The sequence below is a fragment of the Muntiacus reevesi genome, chromosome 17 (genome assembly GCF_963930625.1).
Source record: "Muntiacus reevesi chromosome 17, mMunRee1.1, whole genome shotgun sequence".
NCBI lineage: Eukaryota > Metazoa > Chordata > Mammalia > Artiodactyla > Cervidae > Muntiacus > Muntiacus reevesi.
In genome coordinates this window covers 57,266,653-57,291,368 of record NC_089265.1, presented here as the reverse complement: position 1 = coordinate 57,291,368, position 24,716 = coordinate 57,266,653, and the positions used below count along the sequence as shown (strand labels likewise).

The 24,716-nt window shown below is 34.0% G+C and overlaps 1 protein-coding gene across 2 annotated transcripts in view; it reads right to left on the bottom strand.

The window, feature by feature from the left end:
• Positions 1 to 24,716, bottom strand: part of ZCCHC7 (zinc finger CCHC-type containing 7) — a 240,560-nt gene that overhangs the window by 21,694 nt on the left and 194,150 nt on the right. For both annotated transcript variants that reach the window (XM_065908286.1, XM_065908287.1), the window contains exon 6: positions 11,696 to 11,731. In XM_065908286.1, coding sequence (XP_065764358.1) covers positions 11,696 to 11,731 — 36 coding nt within the window. The remainder of the gene's footprint in view (positions 1 to 11,695; positions 11,732 to 24,716) is intronic.

The following is a 24,716-nucleotide window of genomic DNA, read 5'->3' as shown; positions in this document are numbered from 1 at the left end:
TTCCATTTGCATGCTGTTCTGACAAATATTCACAGTATTACTTCCCTGTGAGAGATTTGGGAAGAAAGTCTCTTCTCAAGCTAAAGGCTTTGAAATTATTTTAAAACAAAGCTTCCTTCATGAAGATGTTTAAGCTTTATTTTTCCTCAGTGAAAAAAAAGAATTCAATTGCATTCCAGCAGACATTGCCATTAATTTCCCTTATAGCCTAAAAATTCCATTAAAAGCACCATATATAATGACATACCTGTATTTTCTGTGTGTTAAAAAAAACTATGTCATGTACCCAACAGACTCCCAATCCATCGAGTAATTCCTTAATTAGGCAGATTTTTGAAACATGTATTATGTACACAACAGACCGTAACGTCTCCTTTGGAGCATTTTCTAGTCTATCGGGTGATTACATCATTAAGCCACACATGCTACGTAGAAAAAATCCTTATGAAAATTCATGAAAAAATGTACAGCACATCATTAGCATGCAGCAGACGTGTATGCTTTTGATATTTTCTCTGTTAAAAAAAAACTACATGAAGTAATTAGTCCAGGTCATGAAAACATGAGAAAGGTACCAGACACTGGTGAAAATGAAAATTGCAAAAAAAAAAAAAAAAAAATTGCATCTCTCATGGTTAAGCGGAGAATAATAAGAGCAATTTGCTTTATTGGAAGATGAATTCTAAAACAGGGTTCATTTGAACTGCAGCAAATAAAGTGTGTTGCTTTATTCTGATTTGAAATTTGATTTGAAATTTCCTATGTACACATAACTTCTTCCCTACCGCTCTTTTGGATACTCTTAAGTTTTATAAGCCAATGGCTTGAAGGCTGCAAATAACCAGTGTGGCAAGACCATTAAGTATTCAAGTCCTTGAAGTACTGTATGTTTGTATACTTATATCTTCATTTTATGTACCCTACAGTGTAAGGGATTACATGGCTGTATCTTTTTCAAGTCAAAACTACGCTACAGTAATAAGGATAGAGGTAAACAGTTGGTATAACTCCCAACCAGATAATATATTCACAATGTTAGGCAAAATCTAAGACAATATATTTGAAGACTAAAATGAACGAAGCGTAAGTTTTATAAGGAGCTATTAAATTCATTAATTTGTGGTTCTTCCTTTTGTAAATGACATTCTACCCTACTTGACCTCCCCACAAAAAAACCAACAACAAAAAAGAAAACCTCAGTAAGCAGAGAACAATGAACATATGCAAGACAGTAAGGATCACAGTAATTTACCCTCTGAATGCTCCAAATCTTCATGGCTTAAAAAGCATCCCAATTTTCTCCAAAAGTAGTGGCATTTATTCACTGGGCCATAGCTAATTTTACATGGAATGCAAAAATGTTAGTTTAAGTTTAATTTACCACCCTATTTAAATATTTCCAATGTAGCTCTCAAACTGCAGAGCTATCCCTCCGTCTATTTTAATTTTAAAGTAAGTTAGCAAAGGCTTCCTTCTTAATCCCCAGAGACTACCTACATAGTGACACAAACGCACAAATTTATGACAGCAACATAAATGCTCTTCTGAAGTAATGTGCAACATTAAGTGAAAATCGTTTCCCGGAAAGATATTATAGGTATCTATATTTTATTTGCCATCTTAAACATATCTGGGTCTTTATGGCCTTATTTTAAAAATGTATTTCCTTTTTATATTTCCTGGTGCAAATGGACTGCATAAATAAGCAATGTGCTATGAGGCTTCAGACCAGCCGATAAAACCTTTCAATTTTCATGCCAGCTTCTTCTTTTGTAATTCAAATCCGCCTGGAAACTGGCAGCTCTGAAAACTGAAACAAGCACTGCCACAAATACCTTGTAATGCTATCGACCTTGTCTGCCCATGCAGTGAGAAAGGGGGATGCGTATGTGTCTGCAGCCATCCAGATAACACAACTCATTTTTTTGGGGGGTGGGGGGGGGTGGGAGGGGGTGGGGATAACAGAAGCCAGCCCCAGACTGTGCACCAAAAGCAGTCATTACCAGTCGTGCTGGAGAATAAGTCTCTTCAAAATACACAGTGCATTTAAAAATCATATATGAGGCTGAGCCACTGCTGTCATTACCAATTTTAATTTAGCTCCTTCAGTTTGCCAGCCAGATAAACTCTTTAGTGCTGTTTTTTAATCTATTTGCCACATTTTATGTTTAAGATTATAGTAATATGGACAGGAGAAGGAATCACTTTTAGGGGAAATAAAGAAATAGATCCGCTTATCGGCGCCCATCAGAAAGTTCATTAATCAGCAAGGCTTTGTGCCCTCTAAATTGAAAGGTTAAATAATCCTCTCAGGAATATTTCTTGGCCCCTCCGCCAATTGTCCGGAGAGGAGCTGCCATTCATAGTACGTGGGATCGGTGACAGGGTATCTTACCACTGTTTGGACCCCAAACAATGATGGACAAATGGCCTGGTTTACAAAGAACCTTTTAGTAAACGGATGGAAAAGGACCACAAGCTTTGATGAAGGGTGGAGGGGTGAGGAGGGCGTGGAGACAGGATGTGGGGGGAAGGGAAAGAGAACAACACATACATGTGTGAATCTACTGATATTTTATGTGGATGTTTACTGGGGTAGACTATAAAACACAGAAACCACATTAATATACATCTTCCAACCACATGCAGTGCTTAACATATTCAAATCTGCCTATATATTTTGCATATAATTGCACATAAACTATCCCACTGAAAAACTGTAGAATAACAGAACCATAGCTTTATTATATTTATTAGCTAATACACAGGGGATCCAAATAAGCCCCGAGATTCTCATTTTTGTCATAACTTCACATGACTTACAACACATACTTCTCCCCCTGCTGAGAGCCCACCCATGCTTATCCTACTGAAATACTCTGAGCCACCAGCCACAAAGGTAGAGAATTCCACAGCAGTAAGTACCTGCTTAAAGGGGGAAGTAAGGCTTTTACAACATGCTCCATCTTAGCTCCTGCTTTTCCTAAAGTAAAGAATATGGAATAGGAACGCTTTTTGAAAGACTATCAATCACATCCATTGAGAAGTGTTTAATTTTTTGTTGTCTTTTCTGCTGGACCCATATGAGAATATGGGTGGGAGTCTTCAAAACAACTGACCAAGCTCTTACAACTCAACATTTTGCTGTGAAATCAGGCTGGTTTCTGCTATCAGTCATATGAAGGCACAGGAAGCAATTTTACCTGAAGGGCAAAAAACTGATATGCTATTTCACTTCATTTTTTATCTGATTAACATAAACTCTCTAGCTTTGGTAGAAAGTATTATAATTACTTATGAGAGATAACTATATTCAGATGACAATGAAGTTACCACTTAAGAATTATACATTTATTAACAATGTGTTTTTTTCAAAATGATATCATTTTATCTTTATAATGGTACACATTCTATATCATCATTTTCACTAAGAGAGGGAGTAAATATGTTTGTGATCTACTCAAGTCTTTATAATGATTTTTAGGCAAATCAAATTAAGAAAATAATTTGTTTGCTATATTTAATTAAAAGTTACTCACCTATATTTCTAGAAAGAAAATGAGCATAAATAACTAGAAAATGAAAACTGAGTAAATAATTTTAAGAAAAGAAACTGCTTATGGGGATTTCATTTCAACAGCTCTAAGGAGGAAACATTTTTAGGGGACAGACATGAAAAGCATCATTATGGATCTCATCTTAGGCAAATAAAAGACTTTAAAATACTTAACCTGAGTTTGGAATACTAGTCCAGCGTTCTGTCTCTACAGGAGTGAGTCATCTGTGGGATGGCTGTATTGGAGCTCACAGAGTGCTGAACACAGGCTGTGTGTTAGGTACTGTGCTAAGTACTTTACATTTATTATTTCACAGCATACTTATAACAACCCTAGAAGGCTTTATACCCATTTTTCAGAAGAAGAAACTAAGGATCTCAAAAGGGAAATATTTTAACTAGGTTTGCACAGCTAGTAAATGAAAGAGTCATAATTTAAACCAAAGTCTGATCCCAAAGCTGGCATTCTTTCCCCTATACTACAATTAAAACATTTCCTAGTAATTTCCTCAGAAATAAAGCCTGCCCTTTCAACCCAATTTTACAGCACATTTTCCTAAAGACTTTAATATGTGAGAAGGAGTATGGTATAAAAATAAATGAAATGTGAGTGATTTAAGAATGAGGGAATTAAGTTTTTATTGTATAAACACAGTAAAGGAACAATCCAAAATTTAGTTCTCTTAACTGAAAAGAAATGTGGGATAATCCACAAATACATGTAAAGGAACAATACTTATGTAAAACTGGTATTTATAGACATCAATATGCTACAAAATTATAAAGGTGACCTTAAAATCTATTTAACAGTTAATTCTGTATGAATTTTCAAAAAGAGGAATTAAAATACTGGGATAGCTTTATTAACAATTGATTTACACACTGAAGCCTTTTTACAAGCTAATGTGGATTTCTGAACATTCTTAGTGAATAATTCTTGTTTTTCAAATGTGATCTACTAGTATATTGGTATAATTAAGGGGGAGATCTATTTTAATTCCAAAGATATTAAAAAAATATTTTTGCTCAACTGTCCTATAAACATGTAGCATTTTTCTTCATGTAATAGTTTAGATATTTCTAAAAAACCAGAGTTGTTGGTCTTGGAGGACCACTGCTGAACTCAAAACAACTAGAAGAAAATATCTGCAAATGTACAAAAATGTAACTCTCATGACTTTCTGGTATGTGGGGATCAAATGGCAAATGAATTCAAAGTCTAAAATCTGGGTTTATCAACAATCCATTAACTTATAGTAATTTAAGAGAGTTTGCTTTTAGAATCTTAAACTTAATTCAACCTAAGTTTACAACTGTATTTTATATCGTAACAGAAACTATAACACTAATTGAGAGAGATTATTCATATCAACAAGTCAAGGGGTTCTTTCAGGAGCCTTCTCCTGAAGATTAGTCAAATGACTGAACAAAACATTTAAAGGTTATAGTTGATCATGATTGTGAATAATCGATTCCTAAATACTTAAGACCTGTTAGGAATTATTGTAATCTACCATGTCATTCATATGCATGACTACTAAAAGGAATGCTTACTACAAATATCAACTGGTCCAGTATACTTTTATTCTTGCATTGAAATGTTCAGAGATCACGACAAGCTCAATCACCTGGAATATATTTAAGGAATGCATGAACCACCCGTTCAAAGCACATATGAATAATAATCACTTGAATATGCTAAAATTGTCCTACCTAATAATTCTATACTCTTTATGTGTATTTAACATGACAAAGAATAGGCAATCAACATTTCAGATTTTTAAATTCTAATTTATTATACAGCTAGGTATTATTGTGCAGTATTAAACTTCATGAATCTTAAAATTCCCAGGATTTCAGCTTACATTGACTTTTGTCATATTTGGAACAGTATTTCAAAGTGTAGAGCTTCAAAGGAAAACACAATGTAGTTTTCTTTGGGATTATACAAATGATGTATGTTTTTAAAGGAGAAGAAAGAAAATATTTTAAAAATGTTATACATGCTAAAATTATAAATACTTAGAAATTGAGATTTAATTGCAACAAAATTTAAGTATCAAGAAGAAATTGTCCCTATAACGACTAACTATAATTCCTTTGTAAGTATAAAGGTGAACACACTAAGGAAAAGAAAAAAAGAGCAACAAAATGCCCAAATGTAATTTTCCATGTTTCTGTCATCTTTAGGAGAAACATTTATTAACAGGTAAGAAAATATAAACCACAACAGGTATTTCTTTAAAATTCTAAAATGGAAGTACAACTTGAAGCCCATATAGTAAATGTATGCTTAAATGTAATAGACTTTGCTCCCAGCCACTAAGGGGCATACAAACAGCACAGGGATTTTTTTTGTCAGTTGAAGACAGGAAGTTTATAATAGAGCTTAAGATTCAATTAGCTTATTATTAGCAACATGCACTACCTAAAAAAAACCCAGAAATCACAATAATGGGTTATTAGGACATTAAAGATATTTAGAAAATGACCAAAACACAGCTGTTTCCTGGACAAAATATTTATCAAGAATCTTTTCTAAATTGTGTGAATGCTGAATACTTCTCATTTCTTCTGAAACATTTAAATCTACATTAGAATTATTTTCATAAAGTACTTGATATTATTTAAACATACTAAAACTACTCAAAATATGCCATATTGAGTCCCCATTTAAAACAAATTAATTTTTGTATTAAAATACTGGAAATCAAGTAAGTTGGGCATTCTCACTGAAGGAGATGACACCTCAATATTCCTTTGACAAAATAAAAATATGAAGGCTCTCTCATGTGCTTCAGGAAATAGAAATAAACTATATTCAAATCTAAATAATTTATTCTACTCAAATTCAAAAATAAGTTTGTATATATACAATGTCTAAAGGTCTGAGGAAACACTGTGAGAGGAAAAATAACATATGCATTTATAATTCACAACACTCACCTTTTCCCCCTTCCTATTACAGAGGCTTTCGAAAATTGCTTTTTGATGATTTGGCAAATTGTATTTATTTTTAAATGAATCTCATTTATTGAGATTGATAATTCCAGGTTTCATTTGCTTTGAAATTGCATTTTCCAATTGCTTCCAATGATAAGTTTTAGCAAATGTGGTCCAACATGCTAGTGAAAAAAATCAGTTGACCTATTCTGTAAATGTAGTAATTATCTTTTATAGTAAATTCAAAACATGGTTAGATTGAACTAAAAAATTATTAGCAAAATGGTGACACTAAATTCTTTAAGAACAGGTGAGTGTTTCAGTATATATTAAAGTACTCACATAAATTTTCCATTTGAAAAAAATCTTTAAAAATTTTGGTCACTGTACTAATGTATTTTCTATCTCTGCTATCAAAATGGAATATTAGAAAACAAGTCATCAATGCTTATTCAGAATACTCTTTTAATTCAGACACCAAAGTAACCTGAAACAGAAATCAGCATGATTTATTTTCTAGTACTACAAAGGAGGGATGGCCCTGAGGGACTACAAAACAGTCATGTATATCTGAATCCTCAGAGCATTTATGGTAGTGTTCTAGTATTAAAGGCATTTTAATAAAAACGGAAACTCCGAAAGACTTTACAGAGATGTAGTATCTTAATAACAACACTTAACCATAGTAATTCAAGACATAGAGGAAAAAGCCCTACAATTTAAAGAAGAGTATTCCCAGTTCTTGAGGAAGCTGGCAGAGTGAACTGAACGACCAAAATAAGGGCCTCCAAAATGAATTTATGAAGTCTTAGTTTGTGATAATTTGTATGCCAGGCTTAAAAAAAAAGTATAAAGAAAAAGGTGACTTAAATAATTCTAAAATAGAGTGAGGCTTAGTTCTCACTCTGTTTGGAGGTATCTGACATTTTAAAACACAGTATGTAACCAGTTCTATTTCCTTAGACACACACAGAAGAAAAATCAAAGTCCTAGCACTTGATATCCGCTGTGTGGATGGGGTTCTTGTGGGTTTTACAGTTCCATTTATGTAGCCAAGAAGCTCTCATTAGGAGATTTAGGATTCCCAATATATAGTCAATGAAGAGAGAGAAAAAGAAAAAAAGGGAGAGAGATTTTCGTCCATGAAAAGAAAAGGTTTTGGCTTGAGGTTGACTTTTTGAAACTCTTTTAACTCTTCATTTTTCACATTTTAAGTTAATTAAAATATATTCCATTTTAATATTAGCCAGGTAGAAAATTGTCACCCACCCTAACTGATATCACAATTCCAGGATAAATGCCTTTGTATAGTTGTTGCCTCATAATGAAATTCCACTTTCTTGGTCCTTCCTTCTGGACTATAAAACAAAGTTCTAAAGTTAAATTTAAATCTGTTGGCATTTAGGGTTGCCTATTAAATGTATGGCAGAGAATGTTTTAGAGAGTAACATTCAAACCCCCATTTCCATGTTGTGAAAATCCAAAGAATGCATTTCTAAATTGATGTTTTCAAGTCAGGAGAGAAAACTAAGTGGTAAGATGAAATGATATTGTTAGTGATGGTCCATAAGATACACTCTGGCATTTAATTAGTTCAGGTAAGACTACTATTAATTACTAGTAAACACAGGTCACAAGCCTTTCCTAGACTAGAAAGAAAGACAGGGAAGCTACTCCTTTCTGTTCATGTCCCTGAAAGCAAGTATTTTGCTTTTTGAATTCTAGGTATTCCAAACATTATATATAAAGAAACACTCAAAACTTAATTCTTTCAAAAAGGTCACATTTGCTTCCTGTTTAAACTTTTAGTTATAATAAAAGGTAGTAGGTTGTAACCCATTTTAACAATGCACACAAAGAAATCCAAGCACAAAATTAAACATAAAAGATGTATTGTCCTTTTTGGTTCTTAATACATCTGCCCCCCAAATAGCAAACTCCTGGTTACTTTTTAAAGTAAGGAGATTAAAAACAAGATTAACAAAATGTCCAAAACATGTCAAACTGTAGCCTCTACTAGTTAAAAATTCTGTTGGTTGTAAAACTCTGTTGGTGGCCATTTTGGCCTGGGATTTTTAATATAAATGAGACTAGAAATGACAGGGGGTGGGGGAAGGGACTTTCCTTCTTGAATAGTTAAAGAGGGAAATTTTTAAAATCTAGAATGAGTTATCTGAAAGATGAAAAAGAATATTCAAAGTTAGGCTTTACCAAAATCTGAAAATATTACAGAAATTAAAACAGAAGAACAGTGCTATATTATTGAAGATTTAAAAAACTTTACAAACATTTTTTGAATGAGGTAAATACATAAACTATTCAGAAAAATTATTTAACTGCTAAATAAAAATAATATATTTTTCTTTTTCCCATGCAGATCTACAAATTGATAATCTAAAGTCATTAAATTATGATATAATTTCATAGTCACTAAATAAATATATAAAGAAAAATGACATGGCCAAATATTTGTCATAATATGGATATATATACATAAATATATGTAGTGCCAGAGTTTTATTAGGATGCACCCTTTAGGATGGTGGTCTTTTTCTTGTTTCTTTATTAATATAGAGAGTCTAGTCAAGTCTGGTTAAAAAGCTATTATTCAGATATAAGTTGTAAAGGAGACTTTATTTGACCTCTCATGAAATTACTGAAAATAGTGAATATTTCTTTAATTTTCTTATTTCACAACGTGTTTTAAGGAATTTCTGATGTGATTTCACAGGCTTATTTAAACCAGTCAACTCTACCATCTTTCCTATGTGTTTGAGAAATAAAACTATGTTTAACCTACAGTTGTTTTTTTTTTTTAAAGAAAGTGATTCCTGGATAGATCTTAAATTGTAGTAGTTAAACTTTAGGTTTGTAAATATCCTTCTATCCTCACTGATTGGCAGTCAGATAAAAGCAATCAAAAACTTCTCAAACATAAACATTTCTAAACTAGATATACAAATCCACTTCTTCCTTCAAAAGAGAAAGCATCGTTCATTCTGAATAAGAAATGGGCATGTTTTGGTTAGAAAAAGGAATTAGTTAATGATTATGTGTAGAAATATCCAATTTTAAGAAGATTAGCTTAAATGACTATATAATAGTCATAATAGCAGTTCTAACCTGGGCTTCATTAGTTGGTCACTGCCCTGACTGATGCCACATTCATGTGTGAGGGCTACTATGAGTCAATAGATGGCAGTCCATCGCCTAGTAAAAGAGTTGAAGATGACTAAACTCATCATGCATCTTGCGTTTTATTCAAGATTAAATATTGCTTAATTGCACGCATTAGGATATTGCCTATATGCCTAATTATTTTAGCTATTTTATTTTAGCTGGATTGATGTACGTGATTATAAATATACTTGTTTTGCATTTATACTTGCACAGGAAACTAACACTTAATTACTTATTAATTGAAGTTTGATAATTAAGAATTGTGATAGTTATTTCAATATTATTTTGAAAAATTAATCATGATTCCAGATTTAAGACAGTTTTCAAAATGATTTTGTTAAACCTACAGATAGAATATACTGTGATTTTTCCAAAGGCAAATTCATTTTGTTTTTACTTTTTTCTAACTATTCCTTTTACAATTTATGTTTCTCAAAAGTTACAATGTTAAACAAACCTTAAAATATCTGTTATACCAAACACTGTTTTCTATCCATGATAGTTATATTAAAAAAAAAATACAGGTGCAAATAATGAAAAGAATAATTTTAAAATAGTATTTCCTACACTTCAAGTTTTCAAGACTGGAATTCTCTAACTTACAGGAAAACAGAAAATTAATGCAATGTCATATACATTTGGCTATTACTTAATAAAATGCTGATGAAAAACTTGCTATACAGTTCCAAAGAGTGAAAAGTATAATACATGACTCGATTCCAATTAAGTTTAGGTTAAGAATTTCACCATAATGTGTTAGGATAAAAAAACTGCTACCTATACACAAACATAATGTATTTATATGCATTATATCTGTAACATATATGTGTAACATGTGTATATGTGTGTGTGCCCGTGCTCACTCACATGTGTGTGTATTTATTTATTTTTGAGTAGGGATAACACTAAAGAATTTTAACAAAACCCAATTTGGGAATGAGGATAGTAGAGGAATTACAGCTTTCTACCAAGAACCTTTGAACAAAGTAAACAGTGATAACGGAGTGTGAACGCAAACCACCTGGTGACTTCTGGGGCCTGTAACAGGCACACGGAGAGTCTAGTCGACTCATTGGTTTGTTTTTACTTCCTAAGAGGAGAGCAGAAAGAAGACATGCTTTGCAAAAACTGCGCCGTTCCTATTTTACTATGTCCTCCTACAAACAAAAAACTTTTCTTAGTAAGTTAAACTTTAAAGAACTGCTTTTAAATATACTGCATAACTGTGTAAGTACAAGAGTAATTTTTATTGTTGTCTCTTGCTCAGCACAACATATTTAATATATTAAAAGAAATGACTAGCAGGTCCATGGTGAATTACTGAAATTATTTAAGCTAAATATTAAAAATAAACTAACTTCATAATATTGAGCCTTAGTCAATTTGATTCCACAGTAGAATTTACTTTCTGCTTCTACTTGGCCTAAAATCATAGTAAAAGGAAACGAAAGAATTAAATAACTTGAATGGTATGAAAAAGATATTTGTACATTTTGAATAAGTCAAGAAGGGCTTAAGGATATGACAGCTGAATTGTTCTATGTGAAAGATACACTAAGTTTTTTCTAGCTTCACTAAGACATACGTGTAAAGCTTTCAGTAAAGCCAGAAAAATTATAATGGAACATAGTGTGGATAGTATGCTTGTGGACTGTAGATAATACAACATTTTAAAGACACTGGATTGCTGGATTACTACTGTTCTTTTTTGCTCCTAGCATACTTTTCCCCTTTAATGAATGTCATCTAGGAAAACTGAGAAGCACCATGATGTAATCATTAAATGATGTGAGTAATAAAAAACAATCAAAATCTTTCAAGAACTGGAAGATAAAAGGACAGAGTAGTGGGCAGGGGAGAAGAGAAAAAGTATATTATTGCTTTCTCAGTGCAAAAATGCTTCAGATGTTTATTATCTTCCAGTAGAAGATGCTTGTCTATATTTTATGGTCAGCAGTTCAGAGAAGGGTAAATAGGCTAGGTCTTGGGGAAAATAAAAAAGGTGTTTCTACTCACCGTTAGGTGATACTGCCTCCAGATTTCTGGGCAAGCCTGGAAAATAAAAATATTGATCAGCTGCGAGCATGAAACAAGGTACTTTACAGCCTGTTGGTTTTGGCATAACCCAGCATCCACCGGTGTCGGTCACAGGAAAATAAGAAGCTTAACAGAAAGGGTCTGCATTTCAGCTTCAAAAACCTGGCTAGACAGTTTAATTGAATTTTACACTGGTTTAACACACTCCCTGCCATTGTCAGAAAGCCAGTAACAAAGTTTTCTCTCTCTTTTTTTCTTTTTAGGTTAGAAGTTTTGGGCACTAAGATGTGATTAAGAGCCATAACTCAGTTAAAGTGATAAATGAACAGCAGTGTTCAAAATCAATAAGACTCACCAAGTACACCTTTTAAAAGAACATTTTGAACCCTGGCAGTATGATAGAAAACAATTTAATAACAACTACTTTTAAGAAGACTTCACTGTAGTCACACATTTCTGATGTTTTACCTAACCCCTTGCTACATTCTATGCAATACATAAAAAAGAACTAAAAAGGCAAAACAAAAGACAGCTTTAAGAATCTATACTCTATACCTTTGCCCATAAAAGTCAAGTCTTCTCCACTGTTACATTTATAGAGATAGAACTTAAAAAATCCAATAAAACCACAATAATTTTGTAAAAGAGTGATTTACTGAAACCAGAATAGGTAACAACAAAACAAACAAAGCAACAGCAACAAGAACCAGTCAGGAGATACTTCCTTATGGACACACATACAAGTCTTTCCTTATGCTTAAATTACGACTCTGTGAGAGAGACACATCTTCTAAGTTCTTCATGAATAGTTGATCAGTTTACTATTGTCTCAGAAAAAGAACTGTTGAAGACAAAAAATATTTTCAGTAATAACTATAATATAGCAATGATTTTATCAAATTAAACTACCAAGCTAAGTAAATGGCAATCCTTAAAGTGGATGTGAATTTATAGCTTTTGTTTAAAAAAGCATATATACACAAACATATATACACACATACACATATGCATACATCAAATTAAGAGTGACTTATATCTTTTTTAAACCTTTATAATCTTTGAAACAATTCTTTATTTAATTTGTCATTCCTCTTTATTTTTCAGGGTAGTGATAAAAGTAACAAAGACGATTCAAACAATCTAAAATATTATGGACATGGCAATAATTCAGAAAATAACTTTTGAATGGCAAAATCTCTACTGATGATACCATTACTGATAAAAGTAGGTATGTTCCAAACATGCTGAAAATTTTACCCATTATCTATCTTAAGCTTATCTATCCAAAGGAATTTTCTAAAGAAAGGTGTGCAAATTAGACTACTTACTGGTCAGCTTTCCAATTTAAATGTCATATTCATGTAAACTAAGGTGTCTGACTAAAAAAAGCCACTTATATACAGCAATCTCTGGATGAACAACACTGATCAAAAGGAAACTATTATTAGAAAGTAAAAAGTAGCTTCAGAAGGCAAAGATTCTGTTAGGTACCAAACAACAGATGCAAACTTGTAGGATACAAAAGTTCTTACAGATCTGTGTGTTTATGTACACACGTATTTTTTATAAACATATTTACACACAAAGATCTAATGTAAAAGATACCCTTAAATATTCATTTCCTACTTTCTATCATAAGTTTTTTGCTATGTATATATAATTTGAGTTGGATTACTGTAGAGATAAGCAAGCAGTTATTTATACATTAGTTATGGATAGTTCTTGATTACCACAATGTCCTCAGAATAATACGGTTGAAAAATCGCAATCACTGAGTTGTCATACTCTGGCAGAATGCCACTCTACCATGTGACCTTTTCTTGTGTTGCAGCGATTTGGTAATAAAAGAATTACTGAGTTTTTGAACAATCATCTGATTGCACTGTATATGAAGATGATGCCTAATATAGAAAATTAGTACTAAGAGACACGAAACTTCTTTTCTTTCATTAGACAATGCTGTTACAGTTTTATAAACCCTACTTGACTATCTCACAAGTACTTTTACTCAACATTCCCTTACATGGTTCCATTTTACATTTTCTATATATTTTCAGGTAAGGGTAAAAGAAGTAAAAAATATTTTACCTAAAAACGGGTGCCATTATAAAGTAAGTATCTTTAATTCTAGATATATGACATTTAACTATGTATCATTAATGAACTCTTAAAATGTAAATGTTTTTTGCTTGCTGTAGCTTCAACTTCTTTTACCATTCCTAAGCTACTGTATGTATTTTTCTTTTTATAATGCCATAGGATGCATATTCATATACTGCATACACATAAAACAGCATATGGAAAAAGCCAAATGAACTTTTTGGCCAACCCAATATATTGCATGGGAAATTTAAGATAAAATGAAGTAAATTCCATGGCAAGAGGATTACTATTACAACTGGAGCATTTTAAGATGTTTATTTAAAAATATTTACAATGAAGTATAGAGATATAAAGGCTAATGGAATGAACTAGAAAGTCCAGAAAAAATAAAGAAAATGAATGACTGGTCTGCTGTGGCGCTTACCTAAGATGAAAATGTAACAAACTATTAAAGCACAGTTTATTCGCTGGCTGTCCTGGTGATCTCACCTTACTGGCACTTAGACGGAGGGCAACCCGAAGGGCCGCCTCAAGCCCCACAACTGAAGACACACGGTGCGCTTGTACATCTGTTTTAGCCATGTGCTACACTGTTTGCCAACTTTACCCAACTAGTCTTCCCCTCTATTGTATTTTGTATAATAAACCATACATGAATAACTGCGTGTTATTATTCATAAAATTCAAAGATGAATCAACACAGTTTGCCACACCAGATGAGCTGAGAGTTCATATTGTGCATTTCGAGCCACACTGAATTTTATCAGGTGCTAATTATTGTTTTACTAGAACAACGGCTTAGTGCATCTGTTGTTTAATTCCCACTTCCCTATTCTCAAATGCGAACATCAAAGAAAATAAAACACTCAATCTTAAACAGCCCCTGACAGCAGACCAAGACTCAAGTGCTCAATAGACAAGGCCCTTGCCACCAGTTCTCATATTTCCACAACAATGAACAAACACAAAAACAGCTCTAAGCGGCCTCTCCTCCTCCTCAGCTCCCTTGGCCAGTTGTCTGCCTTGTACTAGAGAGAGCCCTTGAACGCAGCCCTGCTGGGAACACAGCGCAGGAGAAAGGATTAGCCTTACTAACATGCTAGCATTTGCAAAAGGGAAGAAAAAAACCCCAGTACTGTATTTGGTATATGAATAACCAAAATGTGTGAGCTGACAAGAGCCCAGGACAGCCCTGTGGCTCCCCGGGAGAAAATGTAGCTGTGATGAGTGACAGGGCTTTCAGGAAATATGTTCACAATCACAGACAGTGAAGGCCATGACCTAGATCGTTTAAGAGCTTGTCTTGTCAAATTATCAAAAGCTTCTTCCTCTCTGAATAAAGAGTGACATAAGTGAGTGTCAGAAAGCTGCAGGCTGACAAGCCAAGCATACAATAACAGAATGCACGTCACATACATGCTGAACACCGCCACCGCTAGCGGCAAATCTTAATGAGAGCGCGGCCAGCCCAGGAGACTTGGGTCCCTGCTGGCACAGCTACTCATCTCACAAAAATCCTTCAGCTCCAAGTCAGCTAGGCTCTGACACGACAACTACAATTACGAAACACAACTTTTTAACAGAATCCTCTGGTGCTTTGTCAAAGCTTCTGTTGTTAGGGGCTGGCTCCCTCAAGTCACTGCAGCAAAACAAAAGATTTAATCAAACAAGCAATATTCAGTGATGGTAAATAACATAAACAAAAGAGAATAATTTAGTTTTAACATTTGCTGAATGAGAAGATATGAGAAGAAAAGCACGCCAGCCTCTGAACTCAACCACTATCTTAACTTTCCCACAGGCACATTAATGTAATTTTAGGTGCCTACATTAAAAAAAAAAAAAAAGCTTCTACTCTGGAGCTCTGTCAGCAGGCTTTTCATATAATTACAGCTATCAAGTCATCTGACTGTCTGCATACTTTGGCAGTCACTGTGTGTATACACTATGTCTCAGAAACATAAAATACTTATATAGCCTGTTGTATATATACTCTGAATATATGTGAAAAAGAATTTTTTCTATGTGGAATATTTTAAAGAGAATATCTTGGGCATTAGCCTGTCATTACAATTCCATAAAGATTGCTACAAGGTCTGAAATCATAGAAATATACAATTAAAATTCAAGATAAATTTTAATAGCTTTATATTATATTTATATATTTTAATAGTTTTATATTATTATTATATAAAGATTTGTCATTCATGATAAAGAGTCACAACCATACAACAGATATATGTAGCAGTGTGTAAAGAGTCCATACAATTCTTTTTTTTTAATTTACCAGTCAATATGGAAAGCCATGCATTGGTCTCTGTCTCTAAGCTACCTCCAAAAGGAACCAGACTTCATAAAATCATCTTTCCATACAAGGTCAAATTTTAATCAATCCCTATACTCTTAATCCTTTGTCATCAGGGAAACTGACAAGCTTAACTTTTTGCTCAAAGACATTTCTCTTTCATGTTTTCCTCCTAACTTAAGTGCAGTTATAGGACATCAGGTCTGTCAGTAGTAGATTACATTTCAGCTTTATTTTAAATTATAACATTTATATTTTATAGAGTTACATCAAAATAATCAGCCAAAAAATAAATAATACATGTGTTGCATTGCGTTACCTTATGCATGTATATTTTCATTAAAAAAATTTCACCTCAGAGAATCACAAATCTTTCTGGAGACTTCTTGATTATGATTCTAGTCTACTAATATAACTTAATTTTACAAATAATTGATAATGTTTATAATATATACTTGCTAGGTTTTAGCTAAAAGAAAACAATATGAGAGCCAGTAAAATGAACCATGATAATGTAGTGGCTAGTTATCAGTGACTCCATGGCCAAACAGAATTCAAATCCTGGCTCTGTTATTTACTATTGCAGGCAAGTTACAACATTTCTGTATCTCAGTCTTCTCATTGACAAAATGGGGATGACAGTACTTCTTCAGAGGGCTGCTCTAACGGTTAAAGAGAAGATAAGCATAAAGCCTTTAGGACAACGCCTGACACAGAGCAAGCACTCTGCTGTATTAATTATTCCTATAATGACGTCAATTGGCACTCTCCATACTGTTGATGCAATAATTGGTCATGAGGAAATGAGCATCAATTAGGTACCTGAAGTAAGTGAAATCTATTGTGTAATGGTCAACTCTTGGATGTGACTAGATCCGAGAGAAAGCAGAAACTCAGCTTAACTGAGCTGTTGATAAAGACAGAAAAAAACTTCAAAAGGATAAATTAAAAATGCATATTTTGTTAGGATTTAGCTGCTTGTGGCCTTTATAGGAAAAAAAATAATCCAGAAACATCAATGACCATTTATTATGAGCAAGTACTTATTTTTATAGTCAACTGAGGTCTCCTCAGTAATTTTTTAGTTGTTTGAAAATACACAGAAAAGACTATTTGATCAGATAAAGCTGATCTTGTATTTTATAGTTAAGATATGGAACTAAAAAACCGTAAAACATTTTGATCAGTGTAAAAAACAAAAGTACTCCTTTACACCAGTCTCAAAGCTGACATACTTTCTTCAGGTTACTCAAGCTTGCTTGATTCCCTTCTTCAACAATGTTTAAACAATAATAACAATCCCAGCTTCCTCACTAGTCTTTCCCTCTTGCCTTTCTTTCTTATAGTAACCAGAGACCTATCACCTGAAGGCTAGGAAAGTGGGTATCAGGAAGGAGAAACTTTAGAGGGCTAGATCCTTACTATTTTGGTAACCTGTCCAGCCTATAATCCACGTACACAAGATAAGACAGAAGTTTTATTTCTTGCTCTCTAGCACCTTAACTCTGTCTTTAACTTTCAGCAAACTGAGATCTTCCATTTTTAAGCAAATGAACACAACATCCCCTGAAAAACAATTAAACTCTACGTTGATGACATTCTTTAATTGTAACTGCTAGAAGCTGATTTCCTTAACCCTTTGGTATTGGGGCTTGTGTTCTGAATAACTGTAAACTAGTTCTCAAAGGTGCTATTCCACCCTGTTTCCTTAAGCTCACTAGTAGACACCAAAAGTTTTAAAATAGATTAATAAGAGATAAACTAAAGGTAAAATGATTTTACAATGAAAATTTAGAATTTTCCTTATAAACCAACTGCACAAAGTCTATCACAGATAACAGCTACAAAGAAATACCTGTTTAATTGTTTAAAACTACTGAAGTAATCCTAATTCACCTTTAGTCAACCACATTATACTCTTTTGATTTATAATTATGCCCTGTCATTCAGTTCTAGTTCTCTGATTCTCACAGAAATTTCCTAGGAAAATTTCCTTTTCATCTTCTTCCAAGAATCTTACAGCATCCAGGACATGTCAAGTATACAAGTAATCCCCTTTAGGTTCAAAAGTGTTTTCTGAAGCTCTACTAGCTTTATGTCTTAGAAATTTTTTTTTAAAATAAAAGAATATTAAACATTATAAAAGTAATGCATATTCACTACAAGAATAGAAAATACAGATCAACAAAAATAAAAACCACCTATAATATTACCACCTGAGATAACCACAAACATTTCAGAATATTTCACTCCAAGCTTTTTTCTATATACAAACAATAACAATTAAAACTAAAGTAAAAAAACAATGCCATTTACAAGAAGATGAAATATTTAGGGGTAAACCTAAATATGAGGGGATTTGTGTATATGGAAAACTACAAAACTCTGACAAGAGAAACTGTAGAAGATCTAAATAAATGGTGAGGTATATATACCATGTTCATGGATTGAAAGACTCAAAATAGTGGACACAATTCTCCCCACAATGATTTACAGATTGAACACAATATCGACCAAAGTTCCATCAAGATTTTTTTGTAAGTATAGACAACTCATTGTACAATTAAATGGAAAGGGAAAAGAACTCAAATAGCTACAGCAAATTCATAAAAGAACAAAGCTTAAAGAATCAAATTATGTGACTTTAACACTTACTATAAAGATAGAGAAATCAGGACGGTGTGGTATTGGTGATGGGACAGATATCTAAGTAAGTGCAACGCAACAGAGTTCAGAGTACAGAAACCAATTCACACAAATGTGATCACTGAATCTTTGAAAAACATACAATAGTAATTCAATGGAGAAGAGATAGTCTATTCAAAAAATAGGGAACAAGTGGTTACCCATATGTAAAAACATTAACCTTGATCTAAACCTCACACTATGCAAACATGAACTCAGAATGCATCATAGACTGGAATACAGAACATGAAACTACAAGATGTCTGGAAGAACACACGAGAGAATACTTTTTTAACTGCAGTTGGGTAACAAGTTCTTGAAAATGGTGCCAAAAGCCTGACCCACAAAAGAAAAGACTTATAAATTGGATCTCACCAGATTTAAAAACTTCTTCTCTGCCAAAACAACAAGAAACAAAAACAAAAACAAACAAACAAACAAAAGAAACAAAAGCAAAAAACCAAAGACTGTCGAGAGAATTAAAAGCAAGCCATAAACGAGGGAAACCTTACAGAAGTCACATTTCCCGTGAAAGACGCAGCTAAATATTGGGAAAAAACCTCGAAATTCTAGTTAAAAGTCGAGAAAGGATCTGGACACTTCATCAAAGATGATATAAGGATGACAAACAAACATATGAAAGGATATGCAATACTGTTAGCCATTAAGCAAATGCAAACTGAAACCACAGTGAGACAGATACTATCCAACCATTAAAGTGCCAAAATAAAAAATACTGACAACAACAGATGCTGGTGAGGACAGAGAGCAATTAGAACTCTCATTTTGCTGAGAGCCTCATTTTTCTGGTGGGAATGCAAAATTGTACAGACACTCTGGAAAATAATACAGCTGTTTCCTATAAAGTACACACTTATCATATGATCTGCAATCTCCATCTGGAAATTGACTCCAGAGAACCGAAAACCATGTTCACACAAAGACTGTACACAAATGCTCCCTGCAGCTTTATATGTGATAATCAATAGCTATAAATAATCCAAATGTTCCTCAGTGGATAAGCAAACTACAATACATCCATAAAATGGAACATTACAGAGGAACAAACTACTGATACATGCAAGAACTCATATGAGTCTTCAAATATTATGTGAAAGAAGGTGGTCTCCAAAGTTTACAATGGTATAATTCCATTTACATGAAATTCTCAAAAACATAAAACTATAGTAATAGAGAATAGACTAACAGTTGCCAGAATTTAAGGATGAGGGGAAGGTGTGGCTGTAAAGTATGAGGAAGTTTTACAGGGTGGTAAAACTGTTTTGTATCCTAGTTGTGGTGGTGTTTACATAAATCTATACATATTCATAAACTGAACATCAAAAGAAAAATCAATTATTAGTAAAGAAAAAAAAAGGATGACTAGATTGGCTTACTTACCGCACTTAAGATTACTTGCCATACTATTCCTAAAATGTTTTTAAGAGGCAATAAAATAGTGCACACTAAACTTCAAGGTAGAAACCTGTATGTGGGTCAAGAGGCAACAGTTAGAAATGGACATGGAGCAACTGGTTCAAAATTGGGAAAGGAGTATGACAAGGCTGTATATTGTCACCCTGCTTATTTAAGTTATATGCAGAGTACATGATGTGAAATGCTGGACTGGATGAATCAAAAGTTGGAATCAAGATTGCTGGGAGAAATATAAACAACCTCAGTTATGTAGAAGATACTACTCTAATAACAGACAGTGAAGAGGAACTAAAGATCCTCTTGAGAAGGGTGAAAGAGGAGAGTGAAAAAGCTGGCTTGGAACACAACATTAAAAAAACTAGGCTCATGGCATCCAATCCTATCACTTCATGGCAAATGGAAGGGGGAAAAGTGACAGCAGTGATGGATTTTATTTTCCTGGGTTCCAAAATCACTGCAGAAAGTGACTGCAGCCATGAAATTAAAAAAAAAAAAAAAGATGCTTGCTCCTTGGAAGGAAAGCTATGAAGACCTAGACAGCATATTAAAAAGCAGAGACATCACTTTGACAACAAAGGTCTGTCTGGTCAAAGGTATGGTTTTTCCAGTAGTCATGTATGGATATGAGAGTTGGACTATAAAGAAAGCTGAGTGCCAAAGAATCGTGCTGTTGAACTACGGTGTTGGAGAAGACTCTTTTGAGAGTCCCTTGGACTGCAAGGAGATCAAATCAGTCAATCCTAAAGGAAATCAACCCTGAATATTCATTGGAAGGACTGATGCTGAAGCTCTAATACTTTGGCCACCTGATATGAAAGAGCTGACTCACTGGAAAAGACCCTGATGCTGGAAAAGACAGAAGGCAAAACAAGAAGGGAGCATCAGAGGATGAATTGTTAGATAGCATCAGACATGAATCTGAGTAAACTCTGGGAGATAGTGAAGGACAAGGAAGCCTGGTGTGCTGCAGTCCATGTGGTCACAAAGAGTCGGGAATGCCTCAGCGACTTAACAAGAAAATTATAAAATGAATATATGCTCATTATAAAAACAGAAAATAAAGATCAATGGAAATTTTTAAAACCTTCACCTATAATTCTTGATGTAACTACAGTAAGCAGTTTGGAATACTTCAATTCAAACTTAAATATTTGAGTTGTTTCTAATTTTCATTATTACAAACAACCCAGGCTCTAGTGGTAAAGAACCCACCTGCCAATGCAGGTAGACAGAAGAAATGTGGGTTCTATCCCTGGGTCGGGAAGATCCCTTGGAGAAGGGCATGGCAACCCAATTTGGTATTCTTGCCTGGAGAATCTCATGGACAGAGGAGCCTAGCAGTCTGCAGTCCACAGGGTTGCACGGAGTCGAACATGACTAAAGCAACTTAGCATGCTGAGATGAACATTCTTGTAGCTATATCTTTGCAAACATCTATCACTTAACTTCAAAAAAGTTATGTAAATGTACTTTTCTAGCACAACTGAACACTGAGTACCATTATTGAGTCATTTTTTTCCTACTAATCTGTAAGAGTTTTTTATATTACAGGTAATTATCCCATCACATATTTTATAATAATCTTTTTCAAGTTTGGTTTGTTATTCAGCTTCATTAATGGTCTCTTTGGATAAAGTGTTTTTTAAAGTTAAATCTATTCTTTATTTCATTCATGACTTCTGATATTGGTGTCTTTGTTTCTAGTAAGAGCATTTAACACATTCATTTATTGTGATAATCGATATATTTGGTCCTATTTTGATTCTCAAACTTTTTTATACATTCTTATCATTTCCATTTCCCCCTATCATTTGCTATATTAAGTTTCCTTTGCCTTATTTTAAAATTAGTAATCTAAAAGTTATATGGCCTATTTTTTCTTCTTTTAGCTAAACTTTAATTTTACTGGAATTGCTATGATCCATATTATTATGGATTTTAAATTTTAAGTTTTTTTTCTAAAATTAGTATTAAGTTTAAAAGCAGATTAAGAGGAAGTATTCAGACATATACTGTATACTTTCCTGATTTCACTGTTCTTTGCTGCTAATTTTATTCTCTGACTTTTCCAATAAGTTGACAAATGCACAACAGCTTGGCTGTATCATCTGTTTTTCTCAGAATGCTCTAGCCTCCAGAGATTTCTCTACTGCTTCCTGGTGTTGAGTATTGCACGGGAGAAGTCTGATGCAAACTTGATTGTATGTGTGTTTGTCTAATGTGTTTTTTTGTTTGTATGATTCTTGTTTGACATTCAGAAATCTCACTAGGATACGTCTAGGTGTGGGTCTTTTTTCTCCCACATATTGAATGTGTCCTCTTTTGATCAGAACGTCCTTGATCATTTTGCTTCGGATGCTCTTCCTCTGTCTTCTGTGTCCACACTGTAAAGAATGAGTTAGGATTCTCTCAGTTTCCTATTACTTTGTTTAGTGAGTTTATTTCTGATTCCATTTTTAATTTACCAATTCTTCATATATGCCTGTAATTATTTTCTATTGCTTCAACTTAAAAAAAAAAAGGTTTATGTGAATCTTGCCAATGGTGGGAACTGAGGTAGTATCTGCCAAGTACTGCACAGGTCTCTGATCAATTTATTTATGGAAAAGTTTAGATCTGATCAAGTTTTAATTTTCTCAATCAGATGTTCAGTTTGTGAGCAAGAGGGAAGGAGTTATAATTACATGCATCTGCAAAGTAGGGGTGTTTCATTACACTGAAAATCTTTATCTACTCCATTAAAAGACTATTCCTATTGTCCTAGATTCTTATAACTATATTAAGCATTCTGTATAAGCATCCCTAAACCACATAAGTCAATGGAGGTAGAAGGGGTGATGAGGTGGGTAAGAGAAAAAGATTTAATATTAAGACACTATCATTTACTTCATTATTGATTCCTGCCTAAAAGATCACTGGCTAAAGGCAAAAATAATAAAAGTGTAGAATAATATCCAACGACAATAATTTATTTGAAAATTGAGTCAGGTTTGTTTGAAATTCCCCTACTATGACTAGTATTAGCCACCCTAGAGTGATTAGTATTCTTAGACTATGTACTTTTCCCTGAATATCTGAAACCACAGACAGAATTACTTTGTATTATATAACTGAAAGCTTGATTAGCTCATCATATTTTATTGTATAATTTACTTATTTCTTGAACTTCTTAAATAGCTTCCTTTTGTATTATGTTTTAATCAAGGAAATGATCATTAGATTGGCTGATTACCCCAGGCCTGCGGCTTGGGGCGGCGGTGGCTGAGAGGAGCAACCCCATGTCCAAGGTGAGGAGCAGCGGCTGCGCTTTGCTGGAGCAGCCGTGAAGAGACAGCCCACGTCCAAGGTAAGAGAAAGCCCGCTAAGACAGTAGGCACTGAGAGAGGGCCTCAGAGGACAGACAGACTGAAACCACAATCACAGAAGCAGGCCAATCTGATCACAGGGGCCACAGCCTTGTCTAACTCAGTGAAACTAACCCATGCCGTGTGGGGCCACCCAAGACGGATGGGTCATGGTGAAGAGGTCTGACAGAATGCGGTCCACTGCAGAAGGGAATGGTAAACCACTTCAGTATTCTTGTCTTGAGAACCCCATGAACAGTATGAAAAGGCAAAAAGATAGGACACTGAAAGATGAACTCCCCAGGTCAGCAGGTGCCCAATATGCTATTGGAGATCAGTGGGGAAATAACTGCAGAAAGAATGAAGGGATGGAGGCAAAGCCAAAACACCATCCAGTTGTGGATGGGACTGGTGATAGAAGCAAGGTTCGAAGCTGTAAAAAGCAATAGTGCAAAGGAACCCGGAATATTCCTATGAATCAAGGACCCATGAATCAAGGCAAATTGGAAGTGGTCAAACAGGAGATGGCAAGAGTGAACGTTGATATTCTAGGAAGCAGTGAATTAAAATGGACTGGACTGGGTGAACTTAACTAGATGACCATTATATCTACTACTGTGGGCAGGAATCCCTTAGAAGAAATTCAGTAGCCATCAGAGTCAACAAGAGTCCAAAATGCAGTACTCGGATGCAATCTCAAAAACAACAAATGATCTCTGCTCGTTTCCAAAGCAAACCATTCAATATCACGGTAATTCAAGTCTATGCCCAATCAGTAACACCAAAGAAGCTGAGGTTGAATAGTTCTATGAAGACCTACAAGACCTTCTAGAAATAACACCCCAAAAAGATGTTCTTTTAATTATAGGGGACTGGAATGCAAAAGTAGGAAGTCAAGAAACACCTGAAGCAACAGGCAAATTTGGCCTTGGAGTACGGAATGAAGCAGGGCAAAGGCTAATAGAGTTCTGCCAAGAGAATGCACTGGTCATAGCAAACACCCTCTTCCAACAACACAAGACTCTACACATGGACATCACCAGATGGTCAACACCGAAATCAGACTGATTATATTCTTTGCAGCCAAAGATGGAGAAGCTCTACACAGTCAGCAAAAACAAGACCA